This window comes from Mandrillus leucophaeus, unplaced genomic scaffold, assembly GCF_000951045.1.
Source record: "Mandrillus leucophaeus isolate KB7577 unplaced genomic scaffold, Mleu.le_1.0 Scaffold147, whole genome shotgun sequence".
Lineage (NCBI taxonomy): Eukaryota > Metazoa > Chordata > Mammalia > Primates > Cercopithecidae > Mandrillus > Mandrillus leucophaeus.
This window is the reverse complement of record NW_012101443.1, coordinates 546,102-565,117: the sequence shown is the minus strand read 5'-3', so window position 1 is coordinate 565,117 and position 19,016 is coordinate 546,102. Positions and strand designations below refer to the sequence as shown.

Sequence of the window (19,016 nt, the reverse complement as noted above, 5' to 3'; positions counted from 1 at the left end):
TAAAATGATGGATATGGAAATCTGCTTAACTGAAGGAATCATTTCACTACGTATATTTGTATCAAAACATGTTATGCAAATTAGATATAATTTTAAAAGTCAAACTTAATAAAAAGTTAGCAAATCAAATCCCACAATGTATGTACCACAACCAAGAAGAATTTATCCTTGGTATGCAAGGCTGGTTCAACATTCAAAAATCAATTAATGTAACCCACCACATCAAGAGACTAACAAAGAAAACTCACATGATTATATCAGCAGCTAGAGGAAAAGCATTTGATAAAGTTCAACACTCAGACATAATAAAAACTCTTGGTAAATTAGAAACAGAGGCAAATTTCCTCAACTTGATCATCTACAAAAAAGCCTACAGCTAGCATCACACCTAATGGCGAAAAATTAGAAGTTTTCCTGCTAACATGAGAAACAAGGCAAGGATGTACCCTCTCACTATTCCTTTTCATCAAACTGAAATTTCTCAAGCTCATACAGATCATTCACCAAGACAGATCACATTCTGGGCCATAAAACACACTTAACAAATTTAAAAGAAATCATACAACATCTGCTTTCATCTAATGCAGTAAAACAAGAAAAGGAAATAAAAATAATACAGATTATTAAGAATGAAGACCAAAAGTGTCTGCAGAAGACATGATTATCTACGTTGAAATTCTGAAAGAACTAACAAAAGAACTTCAGGAATTAATTCTTTTTTCAAGATCTTCCTATAAAGTTCAAGAACTTTAAGACTTCCTATAAAGCAATAGCAATCAAGACAGTGCGGGACAGGCAAAAGAACTGACAAATAGATTAGTTCAGGTTGCAGAATACAAGGCTAATATACATAAAACCCAAAGTTTTGTTTTAAACTCAAAGTTCTGATTTAAACCCAATCACTTTCCTATATACAACAGTAAGTGGAATTTAAAATTAGAACACAATACCATCTTCATCAGTATACAAAAAAATGAAATACTTAAGGATAAATCTAGCAAAATATGTATAAGACATACATGAGGAAAATTACAAAATTGATTAAAGAAATCAAATAACTAAATAAATGAAGAGTTATTCCATGCTCTTGGACAGAAGACTACATATCTGTCAAGATGTCAGTTCTTCCCAAATCAATAGATTAAACGTAATCCTCACCAAAAAACCCCAGCAAGTTATTTTGTAGGTACTGACATACTGATTCTATATGGAGACCCAGAATAGCCAACACAATACTGAAGAACAAAGTCATGAGACTGACACCACCTGACTTCAAGACTTCCTATAAAGCTATAGCAATCAAGACAGTGTGGAATGTGCAAAGAACTGACAAAACAGATCAGTGGAAAATAATAAGAGCCCAGAAATAGGCTCCCACAAATATAATCAACTGATACTTAACAAAGAAGACAAACCAATTCAATGAAAAAAGGATAGTCTTTTCAACAAACAGTGCTGAAACAATTGGACAACCAAATGCAAAAAGAATCTAGACATAGACCTTACAGCCTTCACAAAAATTAACTTAAAATGGATCCTAGATCTTAATGTAAGACAAAAAACAATAAAGCTCCTAGAAAGTGACATAAGAGACTATCTAGATGACCTTGGGTATGGCAGTGACATCTTAGACACATCATCAAACTATAATCCATGAAAGAAATAACTGATAACTGGACTTCATTAAAATTAAAAGCTTCTACTCTATTTAAAAAAAAAAAAAAACCATCAAAAGTATAAGACAAACCATAGACTGGGTAAAATAAGCTCAGAAGTGTTGGGAGAAGCCCCCCAAAATCTGGACATCAGCTGGCCCCGAAACTGGTCATAAACAAAATCTCTGCAGCACTGTGACATGTTCATGATGGCCATAATGCCCACGCTGGAAGGTTGTGGGTTCAGGGGAATGAGGGCAAGGAACACCTGGTCAGCCCAGGGCAGAAAACTGCTTAAAGGCATTCTTAAGCCACAAACAATAGCAGGAGCGATCTGTACCTTAAGGACATGCTCCTGCTGCAGTTAACTACCCAACCTATTCCTTTAATTCAGCCCTTCCCTTCGTTCCCCAAAAGGGATATTTTCACTTAATTTAATATGTACAGAAACAATGCTAATGACTGGCTTGCTGTTAATAAACATGTGGGTCAATACCTGTTGAGGGCTCTCAGCTCTGAAGGCTGTGAGACCCCTGATTTCCCACTTCACACCTCTATATTTTTGTGTGTGTCTTTAATTCCTCTAGTGCTGCTGGGTTAGGGTCTCCCCGACAGAGCTGGTCTCAGCACAGAAGACTTATTAAATAAGGACTGTTATCAAAAACATACAAAGAACTCTTAAAACTGAATAATAAGAAAACAACCTGATTTTTAAAAATGGGCAAAAGACCTGAACAATCTCACCGAAGATATACAGATGGCAAATAAGTATATGAAAAGACGCTCAACAGCTTATCTAACAGGGAAATACAAAGTAAAACCACAAAGAGATACCACTACGCACCTATCTGAATAGTCAAAATTCAATTCACTGACAACAATAAATGCTGGCAGGATGTGGAGCAACAGAAACTCTCATTCATTGCTGGTGGAAATACAAAATGATATAGCCACTTTAGAAGACAGTTGGCAGTTTTTTACAAAACTAAACATATTCTTATCATACAATCCATTAATTACACTCCTATTTACCCAAAGAAGTTGAAAACATATGTCCACACAAAAAGGTACACAGAGATATTTATAGCAGCTGTATTCATAATTGCCAAAACTTGGAAACAACCAATATGTCCTTTGGTAGGTCAATGGACAAATAAACAGAATAGCCACACTTTACACTATGGACTATGAGTAATAATAATGTGTCCACGTAAGGTCACTGATCGCAACAATGCACCACTGGTGTGAGACACTGATAGTGGTGCAAGTTCTGCATATGCTGGGGGAGAAAGAGTTACGGGAAATCTCTGTATTTACCATTAACTTTTGCTGTGATCCTAAAACTGTTATAAAACATAGTGGTTTAAAAAAAAAAAAAAAAAAACAGAAAAGTGACAAATAAAATTACCTGTACTCGATATCTTAAGTAAAAGGTTTTCCCTAAAATACAGAATTTTTAAAACAGAGAAGAAAAAAAAAAAGAGAGAGAGAAAATGGGCAGGGGATACAGTAAATTACCTGTAAATACATGAAGATGCCCAATCTCACTCATAAGAGAAACATAATTAAAACTATAATGAAATAACACTTTTTCTATGAAATTGACAAAAAGACAAGTTTGAAAACACATACTAACAAAGCAAAGATGAAGTCAGTTGGCTCTGTGTGCTGCTGGCAACAACGTAAATGCCATTATGTTGTAAGATTATACAGGCATTTACCCTTTGATACAGCAATCTCATTTCTGGAGATTTATATTTCCTTAAGACACAGACACAAAAATACAAAATAATAATTGCATATATTCCCTGTAGCTCTACTTTTAGTGGCAAGACTGAAATAACCTAAAATCTCCACTAATAGAAGACTGGCTGAATAATGTACCATACAATCACACAATGAAATACTACGTAACTAAGAAAAAGCTTAAGATATAGCTTTACATACTGCCATAGAATGATCTCTGGTACAGTGTTAAAAAAGCAAGGTGAAGAAAAATGTATATAGTAATGCTACCTTTTATCTAAGAAACAGAAAAAAGATGATTATATATACTAATTTGTGTGTGCATATATAAATGTAAATATTAAATATATATATATTATATGTGTGTTTTAAAACAGCAGAATTATCCAAAAACTCATAAATGTGGTTACCCATAGGGAAAAGGGTACAGTAATCATAGGACAGAAGTTAGACTTTTCTGAATATAAAACTGTTTTGTAAATTTAGCTTTGAAATCATGTAAACGTTTTATATAATTAAAAAATGAAAGAAAAAAGAAATCTAAAAACTTCAAAATTACTTTTAATTTTCTGATTATTTCAGTTAATCCAACTAAATACCAATTTGGCGGTTTAACCACATAGAGAAGACCATTTCAAGTAACTTAAAATATACTAATTTGACTATATATTCCTAATAGACAGATTTAACAACATTATCCTAATAGGATATATCTTAAGAACTACCTAGAAACCTTAAGTTGAGCTCAGTAATAACACTATTAACAACAATACAGTTGTTATTCTGAAGCTACTAAATGTAATGTAAGGTCAAGCAAATGAATAATGTCAACAGGGACCAGAATTTTCAGCAGAAGAGAAAAAACATACAACTAATAAAATCAAAGTTAAGTAAAAGTCCTGCAGTCCAAATCTGAATTATTTGAATTCATGTCTGTTTGTTTTTAAAGAGAAGATCTATATGAATTTCCTAGATATACCTAAAGAAAAGCCCCAAAGACAATGACTAATCTAGTGGTAAAACCTTACAAATACTCTCAGTAAAAGGAACCAAGTTTTTTGAGGAAAATGGCTGATTCCGCATATACAGTATGAAATACACAATGTGCTGGGAATACATGATCTTCATAGAAACAAAGAAACTACAGAGGATTACTAAAGTGGTGGCAAAACAACATAGGATATAACTGGACTTCATTCAAGTTGAAAGACATTTTGAAAGACACCACAAAGAAAACAAAAAGGCAGGCTGCACACTGGGGAAATGTATTTGCAATACATATATCTCACAAAGGATTGGTATACAGAATATTACAAATTGGTAATAAGACTAAGAGCCTAATTTATAAGCAAAAGATGTTAATAAATAAATAGCCAATACAAGATATACATAAGATAAAAAAGAGCCAATAAACATATGAAAAGATGTTCAACATCACTAACCATCAAGAAATGAAAATTAAAACTACTATATACCCACTAGAATGGCTAACATGAAAAAGACCAACAATGCCAAGTGTTGGTAAGAACACAGAGAGAAACTTATTCAGTGAAGTGGAGATGCAAAATGGAACAACCACTTCAGAAAACTGTTCAGCAGTTTCTTATAAAGTTAAAAATACATATAAGACACAGTTCTACCCCTAGATATTTACCAAAAGAAAACTTATCCACACAAAAACATATATACACATGTTGACAGCAGCTTTATTCATAATAGCTGGAGCAGCTTTATTCATAATAGCTGAAAACTAGAAACCACCCAAATGTCTATCCACTGGTGAATGGCTAAACAAATTTTGATATATCCATCTAATAGAACATGAATCAGCAATAAAAGGAATGAACTACTGACATATGCAACAACGTGGCTGAATCTGAGAAGTACTATGCTGAAAGAATCAAGACATGGGAATATATATGATTTCATTACAGTGACAGATCAGAGGTTATCAGGAGTGAGTTTGGGAGGGGACTGACTACAGAAAGGCATGAAGATATGTTTTGGGTTGACAGGTATGTTCTGTATCTTGATTGTGGTGGTAGTTACACAGGTGGCACATCTGTCAAGACTCAAACTGTATACTTCAAATGGGTGCATTTCAATGTTTGAAAATTATATTTCAATAAAGTAAATTGAAAAAAAAAGGCTCTGGATCCAATACAAAGATCACCCACAAGCTAAGGAAGGGGCATCTGGGCATAAAAATACTAATAGTGGAAATGGATTATAGTTAGAGAAATCAGTAAAAACTCATGGTTAGCTTAATACAGTTACAGATGGTCACTAGAAATATTTATATATACCAGTTAGTATACACGCATATATTTATTTGCTCTGCTAGCTGAGAGGTTCTAAAAGAAACAATACCCCAGTAGCACAAACACAGCTAATGCCCAGGTTTGGTTACTAATACCATTCTACAATAAAAGAAACCAGGGCACAAGCACATGCTCATTCCCTTGCTGTGTGTGGCAGTGTGCATGTGTCTCAGAATACCCATCCTTGGAATTCAGTCATCAGGCCATGAGGAAGCCCAAGTGAAGAGACCACACAGAGACAAACAGAGGCCTCTAGTGACAGCCAGCATCGACTGCCAGACAGGTGAGTGAATAAACCTTACAGTGCTTCCAGTACGTTAGCTGAGATCAACAGAAAAGACTTCCCTGCTGTGCCCTTTCTGAATTCCTGACAGAATTTGAGCACATAATAAATGGTTGTTTTACGTCAAGGAACAGCAACTGGAACAACTCTTAAAGCTATCAAAGAATACATTTGCATATCATACTAGGCTAAAACTTAAAAGTTTTTTCCATATAAAATGAAAATATATAGCTATGTTGGAAAATCACCATAATTATCTCCATACTATATATTCATTACCGAATTTCTACCAGGTGGTAGATATACTATCTCTCTATTTATACTCTTATCCTTCTAAGCCTTTTCTTTTGAAACAAACAAACAACACTCATTTGATCTATTTACCCCTACAGCGATCAGCTTCCTGAATTTTTACTTTGGTGACTTTCTACTATTTCTATTCTGCATTTAAACAATGTTTTATTATTTCCAAAGAATTTCATATGTACTTCTTCACTTGGTTCTCACCATAACTTGTGATAAACTGGGGCAGGTACATCTATCCTACAAGTTAAAAGACAAAGTCAAGAGACTTACTCAAGATATAGTTAGTAACAATGTTAAGGCCTTCTAACTTAAAAGTCCTCCACTGCAGGAGTCCTGCTAATTATAACAGCTATAGTACTATCCCCTCCCCTACAGTCAGTGCCATTTTTTTTTCTCATCTAGCCAGAAATATCAAGAGGTAGAAAAAGAACAAGGTAAGGCCAAGTGCAGTGGCTCACGACTGTAATCCCAACATTTTTGGAGGCTGAGGAAGGACGATTGTTTGAGCCTGGGAGGTGGAGGCTTCAGTGAATCATGTTTGCATCACTGCACTTTAGCTCAGGAAGGAGAGCAAGACCCTGTGTCAAGAAAAAAAAAAAAAAGAACAAGGTAGGGGATATCGGGGGGCAGTAAGAGAACTGAGGAAGCAACTGTGAAACAAAACTAATAATTGCATGGACATTCTAGAAGGCACAGTTTCAAGAGACAGTAAACTTCATACTAGAAAATTACATTTTCAATTCAGTATAAGACACCTGGAATAGGTTTAAAGTTGGATAATCGACTTGAGATCCACCTATAGACTGAGATCTAAAAAAGTAATTTGAGTGTAGTCATCTTAAATAAATTCAGGATAAGTATCAAGTCTAAATCTTCTGTTTGAAGGTAAGCAATTAGGTTGGGGTGGGGTAGGAAACGTAAACAAATGACAGAAATGGTCCTTTGAAAAAACAGTGGACAAGGGAAAGAGAACAACATTGTGAAGTCTCAAAAGAAAAACCGCGAGGTGGAAAAGAAAAAAAAAAAACCTCTAAAAACAGCTTTTTCAGGAACCAGAAAGTTATTAAAATAGCAGGTTAAGAAAAAGTATTTAACCAGTTAAAATAATTAACATTTAGAAAATTAACATCAGTTAAAATATTATTCCAATTATCATTTTTGTTTTGTTTTGTTTTTCTGAAACAGAGTCTTACTCTGTGATCCAGGCTAGCGTGATTCTCAGCTCACTGCAACCTCCGCCTTCCAGGCTCAAGTAATTCTCCTGCCTCAGCCTCCTGAGTAGCTGGGATTACAGGCATGCGCCACCACACCTGGCTAATTTTTGCATTTTTAGTAGAGACGGGGTTTTGCCATGTTGGCCGGTCTGGTCTCAAACTCCTGGCCTCAAGTGATCTGCCCGCCTCAGCCTCCCAAAGTGCTAGGATTACAGGCGTAAGCCACTACACCCAGCTATCCCAATTGTTTTAATATTGTATATGAGGACGAATAAATAACAACAAAAAACTTAACACTTTAAAAACAAAGATCCTGAAAAAGTTCTGGAAATGAATGGTGGTATCGTTTGCATAACAGTGTAAATGCACTTAATGTCAATAAACTGTGCATCAAAAAATTGTTAAAATAGTAAATTTTATGTGTATTTTACCACATTAAAAAAATGAAAATAAAAACAGAGATCAATAAAGAAAAATAAACAGACCACTGCTCTTGCCCACTTGCTCTGACGTAAGACTTACGTAAGCAATACTCAAGGGCATCTCTAACTCCTAAACTAGGTATCTTCCCACGATGGCGAATTATCTAATTCTTTCTTGAATGCAGTCACAAAGCTTCTATTAAGAGATAAGGACGCTCTACAACACCTTTATGTCTCCGTCATCAATAAATGCTTGAATATTCTTCCTGACTATATTTAGGGGTCTAATTTTGCTTTCAAAGCTAATTTATCTTTTGTGCTCAAATTCCATAAAATAACAAGTTTCTGTCATACAAAATGAAAATACAATTCCATTTTAATCTGAAAATCTCTACTGATTAAATGCAACTATTTGCTACTGACTACCTCAAATAAGCCTCTCACTTTTCAGTTCCAGTGGTTCCACTGTATTAAGTCTGATTCATATCACCTAGACCAGCCCTTTCCAATAGAAACATGATGCAAGCACTTAAGTAATTTTACAATTCCTTGTTGTAACATTAAAAAGAAAAAAGATAAAGGTAAAATTAAAATATTGATAACATTATTTAACCCAGCATATCCAAAATTATTGTCCTCTCAACATAAAATCAACATTTTAAAATTTGAGATATTTTACTTTTTTTTCATACTAAGTCTCTGAAATTCACTATGTATTTTATATTTATAGCACACTTCAATTCAAACTACCCACATTTGACACAGCACAGACCTTAGATCAGTGGGGGTTCTCAATCACGGCTGCATATCAGAACCACTTTCCATTAATTCAATAAGTGAAGTTACTAGTTCCAGGGTCTGGAGGTAAACTGGTGAGCAAAACAGATCTCAGCATGTAAGTCTCTTTTCTCTATTGCTAAACTGTGAGTTTGGCACACAAGACCACTGATAATCTGGTCCTAATCTACTTCAGCCTTCATCTCACATCCACATGTTATCATTTTTATAACCTAGGCACACAGCTTCACAAGTTTCTCAAACACATTAGTCCTTTAAAACTCCTTACATTTCTTGTGTTGGTTTTCTCTTCTTCCCTCCCCTCTGACACCCCATCTATTCCTTCAACACCAGTCCAAGTGTCATTTTGCCTGAAGCGTTCCCTGGTTCTCCAGGTAATTATTTACTCTCTCCATTGTGCATTTGCTCATATCTTTCTGACATACTATCACATGCTACAGAATTACAAGTTATCCATTTATGAATCTGTCTCACTACAAGATCAGGAGTTATCAACCTCATAATTCAGACACATTGGAGTTGACATCAGTGACAGAGAAGAGGAGGAATTACAGCTAATTTGCTGAAAATCACACCCATTCTATCTTCGCTATGCCTATGTAATCTATTCCACAGTTGCCCTTACCTAACATAGGCCTGATCTTCCTACAGAAATTCATTACATGAAGATCAACAGTCACGTGTTGCAGCAGGAATGCACAATAAAAATGATCAGTATCTGTTACCTGTCATATATAACACTAAAAATAATACCAGCTGGGCACGGTGGCTCATGCCTGTAATCCCAGCACTTTGGGAGGCCAAGACGGGTGGATCACAACGTCAGGAGTTCGAGAGCAGACTAGCCAACATGGTGAAACCCCGTCTCTACTAAAGATACAAAAAATTAGCTAGGCATGGTGGTGCACACCTGTAATCTCAGCTACTTGGGAGGGTGAGGCAGGAGAATCACTTGAACCCAGGAGGCAGAGGTTGCAGTGAGCAGAGATCACACCATTGCACTCCAGTTTGGGAGACAGGGTAAGACTCTGTCTCAAAGAATAATAATAAATAATAATTAATACCCTGGTGTCCTAGTTTATTAACAGTTCTGTTTAAGTTTAGATAGCGTATTACCTAAAACCTGATCACTGTTGAAACTTATAACTCTATCCCTTCAGTATACACGATGCTCAGTGCCTTTGAGGGCTTTCTCATCTAGGGAAAGCAAGATTCAGGCTTTAAATTTCTTAACAAAATGCCAACTTTACTGTACTAACTTTATTTGATGAACATAAAAACCTTTATGATAAACACCACCCTTACATTCAGTTATCTGTCAACAACCTACATCTCCAAGGCTGACGTTCATCTTGTATACGAGCCTAAAGACAATTTATATTAGAAAATGCTAAGCGCCATTTCAATACCAGTATATACCATTTATTATGCACATGTCATCAAGGAATAGTAAATCATTTACATGTATTTTCTTCACAGCAACACTGACAGCCAGCATTTCCATTTTACAGACACGGAGACAAGAAGAGTTTAACAATTCCTAAAGTAATATGCTGTAAATATGCATTCCAGATGTTTGCTCCTTATACTAATAACAATTCATCTAGCAGTATGCTAGAGTCAGTCTGTACTGACTCATAAGAGCTGATTTAAATTTTTAGGAATTCTGGAAGTCACTGTTAAACACAGCCATGATTAAACAAATAAACTGTATTAAAAACAAAAGTAATAATTACTCAGAACTCATGGTAAATTCACTCCTGAGGTTATTTACATTTTGTGTGTTTGTAATATACATAATGGGAACACTGTATATAATGTCACTTAGCATCTCTTCCCAACTATGCATCTGTCAGTGATGTCTTTGAAAACTTGAAACTCACCATGGTGGGAGTATTTACATAAAAGAACTGGCAAACCCAAGAAACCATGGCTTTCTTTTTTTCACAGTAGCTGTACATTTACCAGCAGACCACTGAGGCATCTCTTACTCTGAATCAATAGGTTATTTCAAAATGTAATACACATGCTTAGTCCCCAACCCAGAAATTCTGATTCAGTAGATTAGGAGTGGAATACTGGCATATGTATTTTGAAAAAGATCTTCCCTAAAAAAGGAATTTTGATAAAAACCTCCAGCTGAGAACTACTTAAGATTTTTAAGATTGTATCACTGTATCACATTAGACATTAGAAAACTAAATACTTAAAACTATATTATAAGAAATAAGTTTCACAAATTATAATACTGTCAGGGCTTTTTTATCATGGGTCAAAAACAGCCGCAGAAAGCTTCTACATACCTTAAGTGATCAAGGAAGTTGTTGCTTATACAGTTCAGTAACTTTCATAAAAAGACTATAATAGAGGACGATTGGATATCCACATGCAAAAGAATAAGGCTGAACCTTTACCACGTCATAAATAAAAATTAGCTCAAAATGTATCAAAGACTTAAATATAAGAGCTAAAACCATAATACGCTTCAAAGAAAACATAGATGTAAATCTTTGTGACCCTGGACTAAAAAATAGTTTCTTAGATGATATCAAAAGCACAAACAAGCAACAATAACAATAAAAACAAAAACAGGTAAGTCAGATTTCATCAAATTAAAAATGTATATGTTTTAAAGGACACCACCAAGAATGTGATGCCAACATACAGAATGGGAGAAAAGATTTGCAAGTTATATACACGATAAGGGACTTGTATCCAAAATAAAGAGAGCACTTATAACTCTATAATAAAAAGACAACCCAATTTTTAAAATGGGAAAAGGATCTCCAAAGAAAATATACAAACAGCCAATAAGTACACAAAAAGATGCTCAACATAATTAGAATCCAAAATGCAAATAAAAACCACAATTAGATTATCATTTCACACCCACCAAGATGGCTATAATCAAAAAGTTAGATAACAAAAGTGTTGATGATGATGTGCAGAAACTAGAACTTTCATATGCTGTCAAAAATGTGAAATGATACAGCCACTTAGTCTGGCAGTTCCTTAAAAGGTTAAACACAGAGTTACTGTAGAACTCGGCAATTTCACCCTTCAATATAAACCCAATAGAAATAAAAACATTTCCATACAAGAACTTGTACATAAATGTTCACAGCAGCATTATACACAAGAGTCAAAAAGTAGAAAAAGCCCAAATATCCATCACTGACAAGTGGATAAACAAAATGTGATATTATTAATACAATGTAATATTATCTGACAAAAATCAGGAACAAAATACTGATGCATCCCATACTGTTTCATGAACCTTGAAAAACTATGCTAAGTGAAAAAAGCTAGTCACAAAAGATCACATTTTATTATTCCATTTATATGAAATATATAGGCAAATCTCTAGAAAGAGAAAGAGGATTTAGCAGTTGCCTAGGGCTGGTGGCTAGGAGGGCGTCTGCTGAAAAGTTTGGCATTTCTTTATGGAGCAATGAAAATATTCTAAAATTGACTATGGTGATGGTTTCACAACTCTAATAATATACTAAAAACCACTGAGGAGTACACTTTTAATGAGTGAACTGTATGGTATGTGAAATATGGTATGATAAATTTCTAGAAAACAATTAGCTCTGGGAAAGATTTCCATTCCTGACAAACAATTGTTTTCTTTTACTCAATGAACTACATTATAAATTTTATTTACCTTGGCTTCACTACCAACAAATTCACAGCTAAAATTTGTGGTCATATTTGCTTTCTTTTATCTCAACTTTCTAGTGCAGTTTGTTAACCCCACGTGTTTTGCTTTCATTGTTTTAATTTGTGTAAGCGTTCTACTGCAAGCCACTTCAACCTTTCTTGGAGCAGATGTGATAGCTGGCTGAATTCCGGAAACTTAAAGATACTCATGATCCTCATCAAGGTACAACATCCCTACTAAGTTCAGCTTGAGTTCTGCCAAATAATCCCTTTTATCTTAACTACCATAAAGAACTGAACCAATCACAGTTTTCCCAGGGGACTCTTCCCCTCTAAATTACATTATCCATATAGAACATTGTAATGCCATATTACACATTTACCATATATTTAGCACACAATATTTAAAATGAAACTTAAATTAACAAATTACTACTGAAGTTTAACTTGGTTTTGGGAAATTCAATCCTACCCTAACAGGTGAGGATGACTCCTCTGTATTTCGTTTCTGGGGCTCAGCGTCCACGTCTTGGCGCTTGTTCTTCATTCTTTCTCTAAGATCCCCTGTAGGTCTTTCTGGTGACCTTTGAACCAAAACAGAGAAACAAAACAAAAAACAAAACAAAACAACAGAAATCTATATTTATATATTAATAACATTTTATAAGAATGTATTTACAGAAATAACCTCACAAATCTCAATACACTTTTTCTAACTGACCTTGACTCCTAAATTTCTGAAAAATAATTTCACCTTAAATATTAATATGCAAAACATGGGCAACACTTATAGTTTTTCTCCCAATAACATTAAAATTTATATGTTAAATTCCATGAAGTGGCAGGTACTGGTGATGTGAATAAGAAATTATATGTGAACTGATAAAAAGGAACTAATAGCTTGACTTGTTTACCTGTTAATCATATAAATATATTAGTCACATGTAGGAGCAAAATATAGTAGTAACACAATGTTTTAAACTACAAAGTTGCAAAATTAATCTACAGGTAGCAGCGTTATCATCTATACATGAAAGACATAATAAGTATTACAAGAAATAAGTTACTTGTATATACATGCATGTGGTTGGATGTAACATCAACAACTGAGAAAATAATTTATGTACTTTAAGAATCAAAGCAAATATAGGAGCTTTATAATTTTTCTTAAATTTTAAATTATTTCAGAATAAAGGATTCAAAGCAATTTTACAACAGTGATTTTCATATTCTGCTGTAAATTTTTTAACTAAAGGAAAAATACATATTTATACTCAACAGTGGTAAGGCTTTATTATTTATACTATAAATCTGACAGTATATGGCTATGCAATTATTTTTACTATCAGTGGGGAAAAAACAAAGGAGAGATGGAAAACACATTGCCTTGAAAGACTATTTCTAGAACACCTTTAAAAGAGGGCAAAAGAAGTTAAGGAATGCTCTGTTCCTCTTTGACTACCAAAAAGTACTATATATAAAAAAGATATAAACAAATCACATAAATATTCACATCTATTTCAAGCAGTCATTGAGCAATCAAATCAATTCCTTGATTATATGAATACAAATCATAAGGTTAGTAAAGAAATAATTTGAGTTAATTCACTTTAAAGGATCTCATTGATGTTTACATGCATATTTAATAGATTTATATTAAATGTTTTAATAGTTAAAGCTAAACTTGAAACTGGAATCTCTTATTAAGAACCAGTACTTAAGTGCTCTAAATTATAATTATAATGTACATGTAAATCCTATGTGCCCCGGTTTCCTTTATATAATGAAACAGTTTAGTATGAACTTGTTTCTATCCTAAACAGCACCCATCAGAGTGAATGTTCCACACACAGCGAATTCTCAATGAATTACTTAAAAGTCGTGTAATATAAACATATAAATAAGCATTTTGTAAAATACACTGCTTTTCTTCTCATCTTTGACTCACATTATGAACTATGTTTTTCCTCCCGACAAAAAAAAAGCACAAATACTAAAGAAATTATCAGATGGAAAAACACACACAAAATAGCAAAATTATAATAAATATCCTTTATTCTAAGTCTAGTAATGACATTACTTTTTCCCATTTTAGACAAATTTCTCTGACCATTTTTCTCAAAATGATTGCTTAAATAAAAATTCTGAGTCAGCTAATAAAATTCAAAGATACATTTTAAAATGTATTAAAAGTACAGTATTAATGAAAGCAAAACATTAAAATTATTGAAAGTTTCACCAGGTATGTATCTACATGTATATATACAATTAATCACACATATACTACAAACACTAATTTTCTCACATTAACAGAAGTGACAAATGACAATCTAAATACAAATAAAACAGTATTCAGAATCACAAATAAACTAAAATGTACAATGTTTACGTGAAAAGGAAGTTGGCTAATGTTGAGGGTTTGAATTTTAAATTCTCCTAAACAAAATCTACCCATACACTACCCCAAAAAAATCACCCAACTAAAAAAAAAATAAAAATTTCCAATTGCTAATGTTCAGTTTTTATAGTGTTGCTATGCTATAGCCAAAACAATCAGCATAACCAATTTTGGAACTAGGTAAATTATTTGTTTACCAATCAAGTTAAAACTGTTTCTGTGACAAACTCTATGTATATTACATCTTTAAACACCCTAAAATCATCATCATGAGGGAACCAAAAGAAAAATAAAAAGTCTTTATTAAGCAAGTTTAATCTAGCCAAGCCTTTATTAAAGGCAAAACGATGTTTGAAATATGGAGTACACTTATCCACATATAAATACATATTTTCATTAACATACTGTGATAAGGGATTTGGCAAATGCATTTTAACCTACGGAATTTGTGCAAAATTTGAATTTAGGACATCTTAAACAGCTAAAATTATACCCTATTTGAATTTTACTATTTTAAGAGTTAAAAATAGCCTCACTAAAAAGAAATTCAGATACCATGGAATTCTGCTGTCTTAAGCAGCAATTTAACACATAATTAGGGGGAAAAAAGTACGCCATACACATATTACAAAAAGATCTATTGTCAAAACAAATAAATAATGAACAAATAAGTTAATTTTAAAGCAAACATTTTATTAATCTTGAAAATAGTAACAAAAAGATCTTGTCAATCTTTGATCACTGGTAAGACTACCACCAATATAGAAAATCTGACCAAATATATGGTTGTATTTCAGATTTTTACACTAGATAAATTACAAAAGTCATCTTCTAATAGTACATGAACAATTCAAAGTTCTCAGTTTACCTTCTATAATTGCTGCTATAACCTTTACCACGAGGTGAAGGGCCGTGTACGAATCTACATGTGTTTCCATAGAGGCAGTTGCCAGTCTTCAGCCAGTTACGGCACTGTGTCTAAGAGACAGATATTACTATGTAAATTTCATATTGATTTCTGGAAAAAAAGTGCTAGCAGGACAAAATTAAAACAAATATTACTAAAATTCTAGCTAACTGTGATATATTACTCCCCAAATAATAAAAACTTCAGGAAAAATATATGAAAAACCCATAACCTTATCACCTTTTTCACTCTTTTTTATAAAACACACTTTAAAAAATTTACTGAACCAACATTCCTACAATAAAACAACCTGTTCACCTTTATGATACAAATGAGCATTTCAATAACAGAATTCTAAGAGAACCCCTGTGACTATACTAGTGACAACTCACCTCTGCTGTACTGCCAGTGCTGGGTCCAAGCCTCTCAAATACACTGGGTCTTCGGGATGTGCTATCAGATATGGTCTTGGTATTTTCCACTGTGACCTTCCTTCTAATTTTTGACATTTTGTACTACTTTAACCAAAAAAGAAAGAGGCAAAACTGTAAAATTCTTCAGTTTTAAATAACTGAGCCCACAGCTTACAAGTAGATAAAACTATAGGTAACAGTGTAAAATTACAGGAGATTTTCCTTGGGAGATAAAAAAAAAAAGGCATAGGAGAGGTCACAGGTAAACCGAGATAATATCTTCTAAAGCATGCCTTACTGGTGAATTTATAACAGCTGTGAGATTTGTTGGCTACAATTGCACCTCTTCTGGGGAGTGAATGAATATGATCTCACACAGTGAAGTTTTCATAGTACAATCAACCTCAGAAGATATAGTACAAAAGGTTTACTTTATAAAAGTTACTTACAAAAATTGCTTCAAAATTTAGTAACTCTATCCTTTAAGAAAAAGTTGTTAACCATCAACTGGTTAACTGAAAAAGTTATGTTATAGAAAATGGAAAAAAAAATTGGGTGAAATTTTTGACAGCAGAAATTATTTTTCATAATGTAAGTGACAATAGTTATGTTCCAAAAATCAGGTTGAGAAAAATGAACGATATTTTAGTATTTTCTTTGACTTACAGAAGTCAAAGCAATCTGATCAAGCATATTTATTTTCCAGTAACACAAAACCAAACCAAAACAAAACTCAATGTTGATAAAAACAACTTTCAAAACAGGACAGATTGTAGAACTAGAAAAAGTCAAGATATTTCTATGATCTATACTATACTGACATAAAATTCAAAGGTGTTAAAAGTAATTAATAGACTATTTTATCACTATTAGTAATAAGAAAAAAGACAAATTGTAAAAATATTTTCATTTTATGTTATGTTTAAGCTCTGTTAGATTTGATGTAAACATAAAAATATTTTTTAAGGTCCAGGCACAGTGGCTCATGCCTGTAATCCCAGCACTTTGGGAGGTCAAGATGGGCGGATCATGAGGTCAGGAGATTGAGACCATTGTGGCTAACACGGTGAAACTCCATCTCTACTAAAAATACAAAAAAAAAAAAAAAAAAAAAAAAAAAAAAAAAAAAAAAAAAAAGAAAATTAGCTGGGCATGGTGGTGGTGGGCGCCTGTTGGGAGGCTGAGGCAGGAGAATGGCATGAACCCAGGTGGCAGAGCTTGCAGTGAGCCAAGATCACACCACTGCACTCCAACCTGGGCGACAGAGCAAGACTCCGTCTCAAGAAAAATATATATATGTGCGTGTGTATAATTTTTATATATGTGTATATATGTATACATATTTTTATACGTGTATATATGTATGCATACATATGTATATATTTTTATATGTATATATACATATGTGTATATATTTATATATGTATATATACATATGTATATATTTTTATATATGTATATATACACATGTATATGTATTTCATATATGTATATCTACACATGTATATGTATTTTATATATGTATATATTTTTATATATGTGTATATATACATATATATGTAAATAACACATTCAAAAACTGACCTATAGTAAAAATCTAATCCAATGACATAATTGGGTAATTCAACTAGTGATGCAAGTATCAGATAATGATAGTATGATATTATGACATGAGAAAACAATATTAAATTCTAGACCAAGATACAATCCAGAGCATACACTACTGTGGGAAGAGGGTAGAAACTGCCTCGCAAGGGAAAGGAAAAAGAACACCATACTATATCCCACTTTATACAAACTAAATATTAGTTGAAATCCTATCAATCATCAAAAGTTACTAGAATGAACCATAGTAGCTAAAAAAGTTTCATTTAGTCTCTATAAAGATCACAAATGTTCTTTAATGTGGTTTCAAAGTAAAGACATATTACTTTAAAGGAAATTAAATCGTGGTAGTACCTAATTGAAACAGCAATAAAAAATTATAAACAATGTTTAGTTCAATGAGGTACTTCAGCTCAATTTTTAAAAGAATCCAAAGAATAAGAACATTTGATAAATAAAAGGTGGTGCATCAAGGAAGGAAAATATGAAATAATATATGGTGTTTTTAAACTAGAAAATCTATATTCTTCTTAATATAAAATGTAATAATTCTTTTGATATAATAGCAATTAATTTTTAATGATTTTAAAAAGAGAATTATGTCACAGTAATTATAAATTTAAGAATCAGTTGAGAGCATCACATCAACAATAATCGGCTGCAACACAAAATCACTTACATATTAATTGTTCTCCAAGTAAGGAACTACACACCATTCCTACATACTGGTGTTAGCATTATAAGACAATCTTTGATTTAATTTTTCTTAGACTCATTCTCAGTCGAAATGTGAACATACAGAGTAGCTGGTAAAATTTCCTATGTCTATTTGATTTACTGAGCATAAAAAAACTGAAAGCTAAGAGAAGTGGAGCTGAGAAAGATCTAGAAAATGTAGAGCTTTCATTAACTGAGAAAAACACTTTTTTAACAACATATATCCAAGCATGATTCAATAATAAGTAAATGTATCACACAATGTATAAGAAGTTTCAGAAAAACATAAAGTTTCATTATATATTGCTATATTAATATACAAATATAAAGTGTAATCCTCAACCATTAATTCAATTTTTAAAACATTTCTTAATAAACAAAATTGAGTAGGTTCCAAAATTTCCTTAAAGTTAAAAACAGGCACACCATCCCACCACACCGCCTCAAGTGCATTAACATTAATTTTTTATTTTTCCCTCCACTGTCACTGGAAATGAGTTAGTTCTGCCCCTAACATCTCTACTACCCCCAACATGCCTCCACTCCCAGCACAGTCTTCCTCAAAAAT

At 33.0% G+C, this 19,016-nt stretch overlaps 1 protein-coding gene across 1 annotated transcript in view; it reads right to left on the bottom strand.

Moving 5' to 3' along the window:
- ZC3H13 (zinc finger CCCH-type containing 13) overlaps positions 1–19,016 on the bottom strand; it is an 89,200-nt gene that overhangs the window by 65,757 nt on the left and 4,427 nt on the right. The window contains exons 2-4 of the mRNA XM_011974641.1: positions 16,106–16,231; positions 15,675–15,784; positions 12,881–12,992 (exon numbers count right to left, since the gene is read on the bottom strand). Coding sequence (XP_011830031.1) covers positions 12,881–12,992; positions 15,675–15,784; positions 16,106–16,222 — 339 coding nt within the window. The 5' untranslated portion in view covers positions 16,223–16,231. The remainder of the gene's footprint in view (positions 1–12,880; positions 12,993–15,674; positions 15,785–16,105; positions 16,232–19,016) is intronic.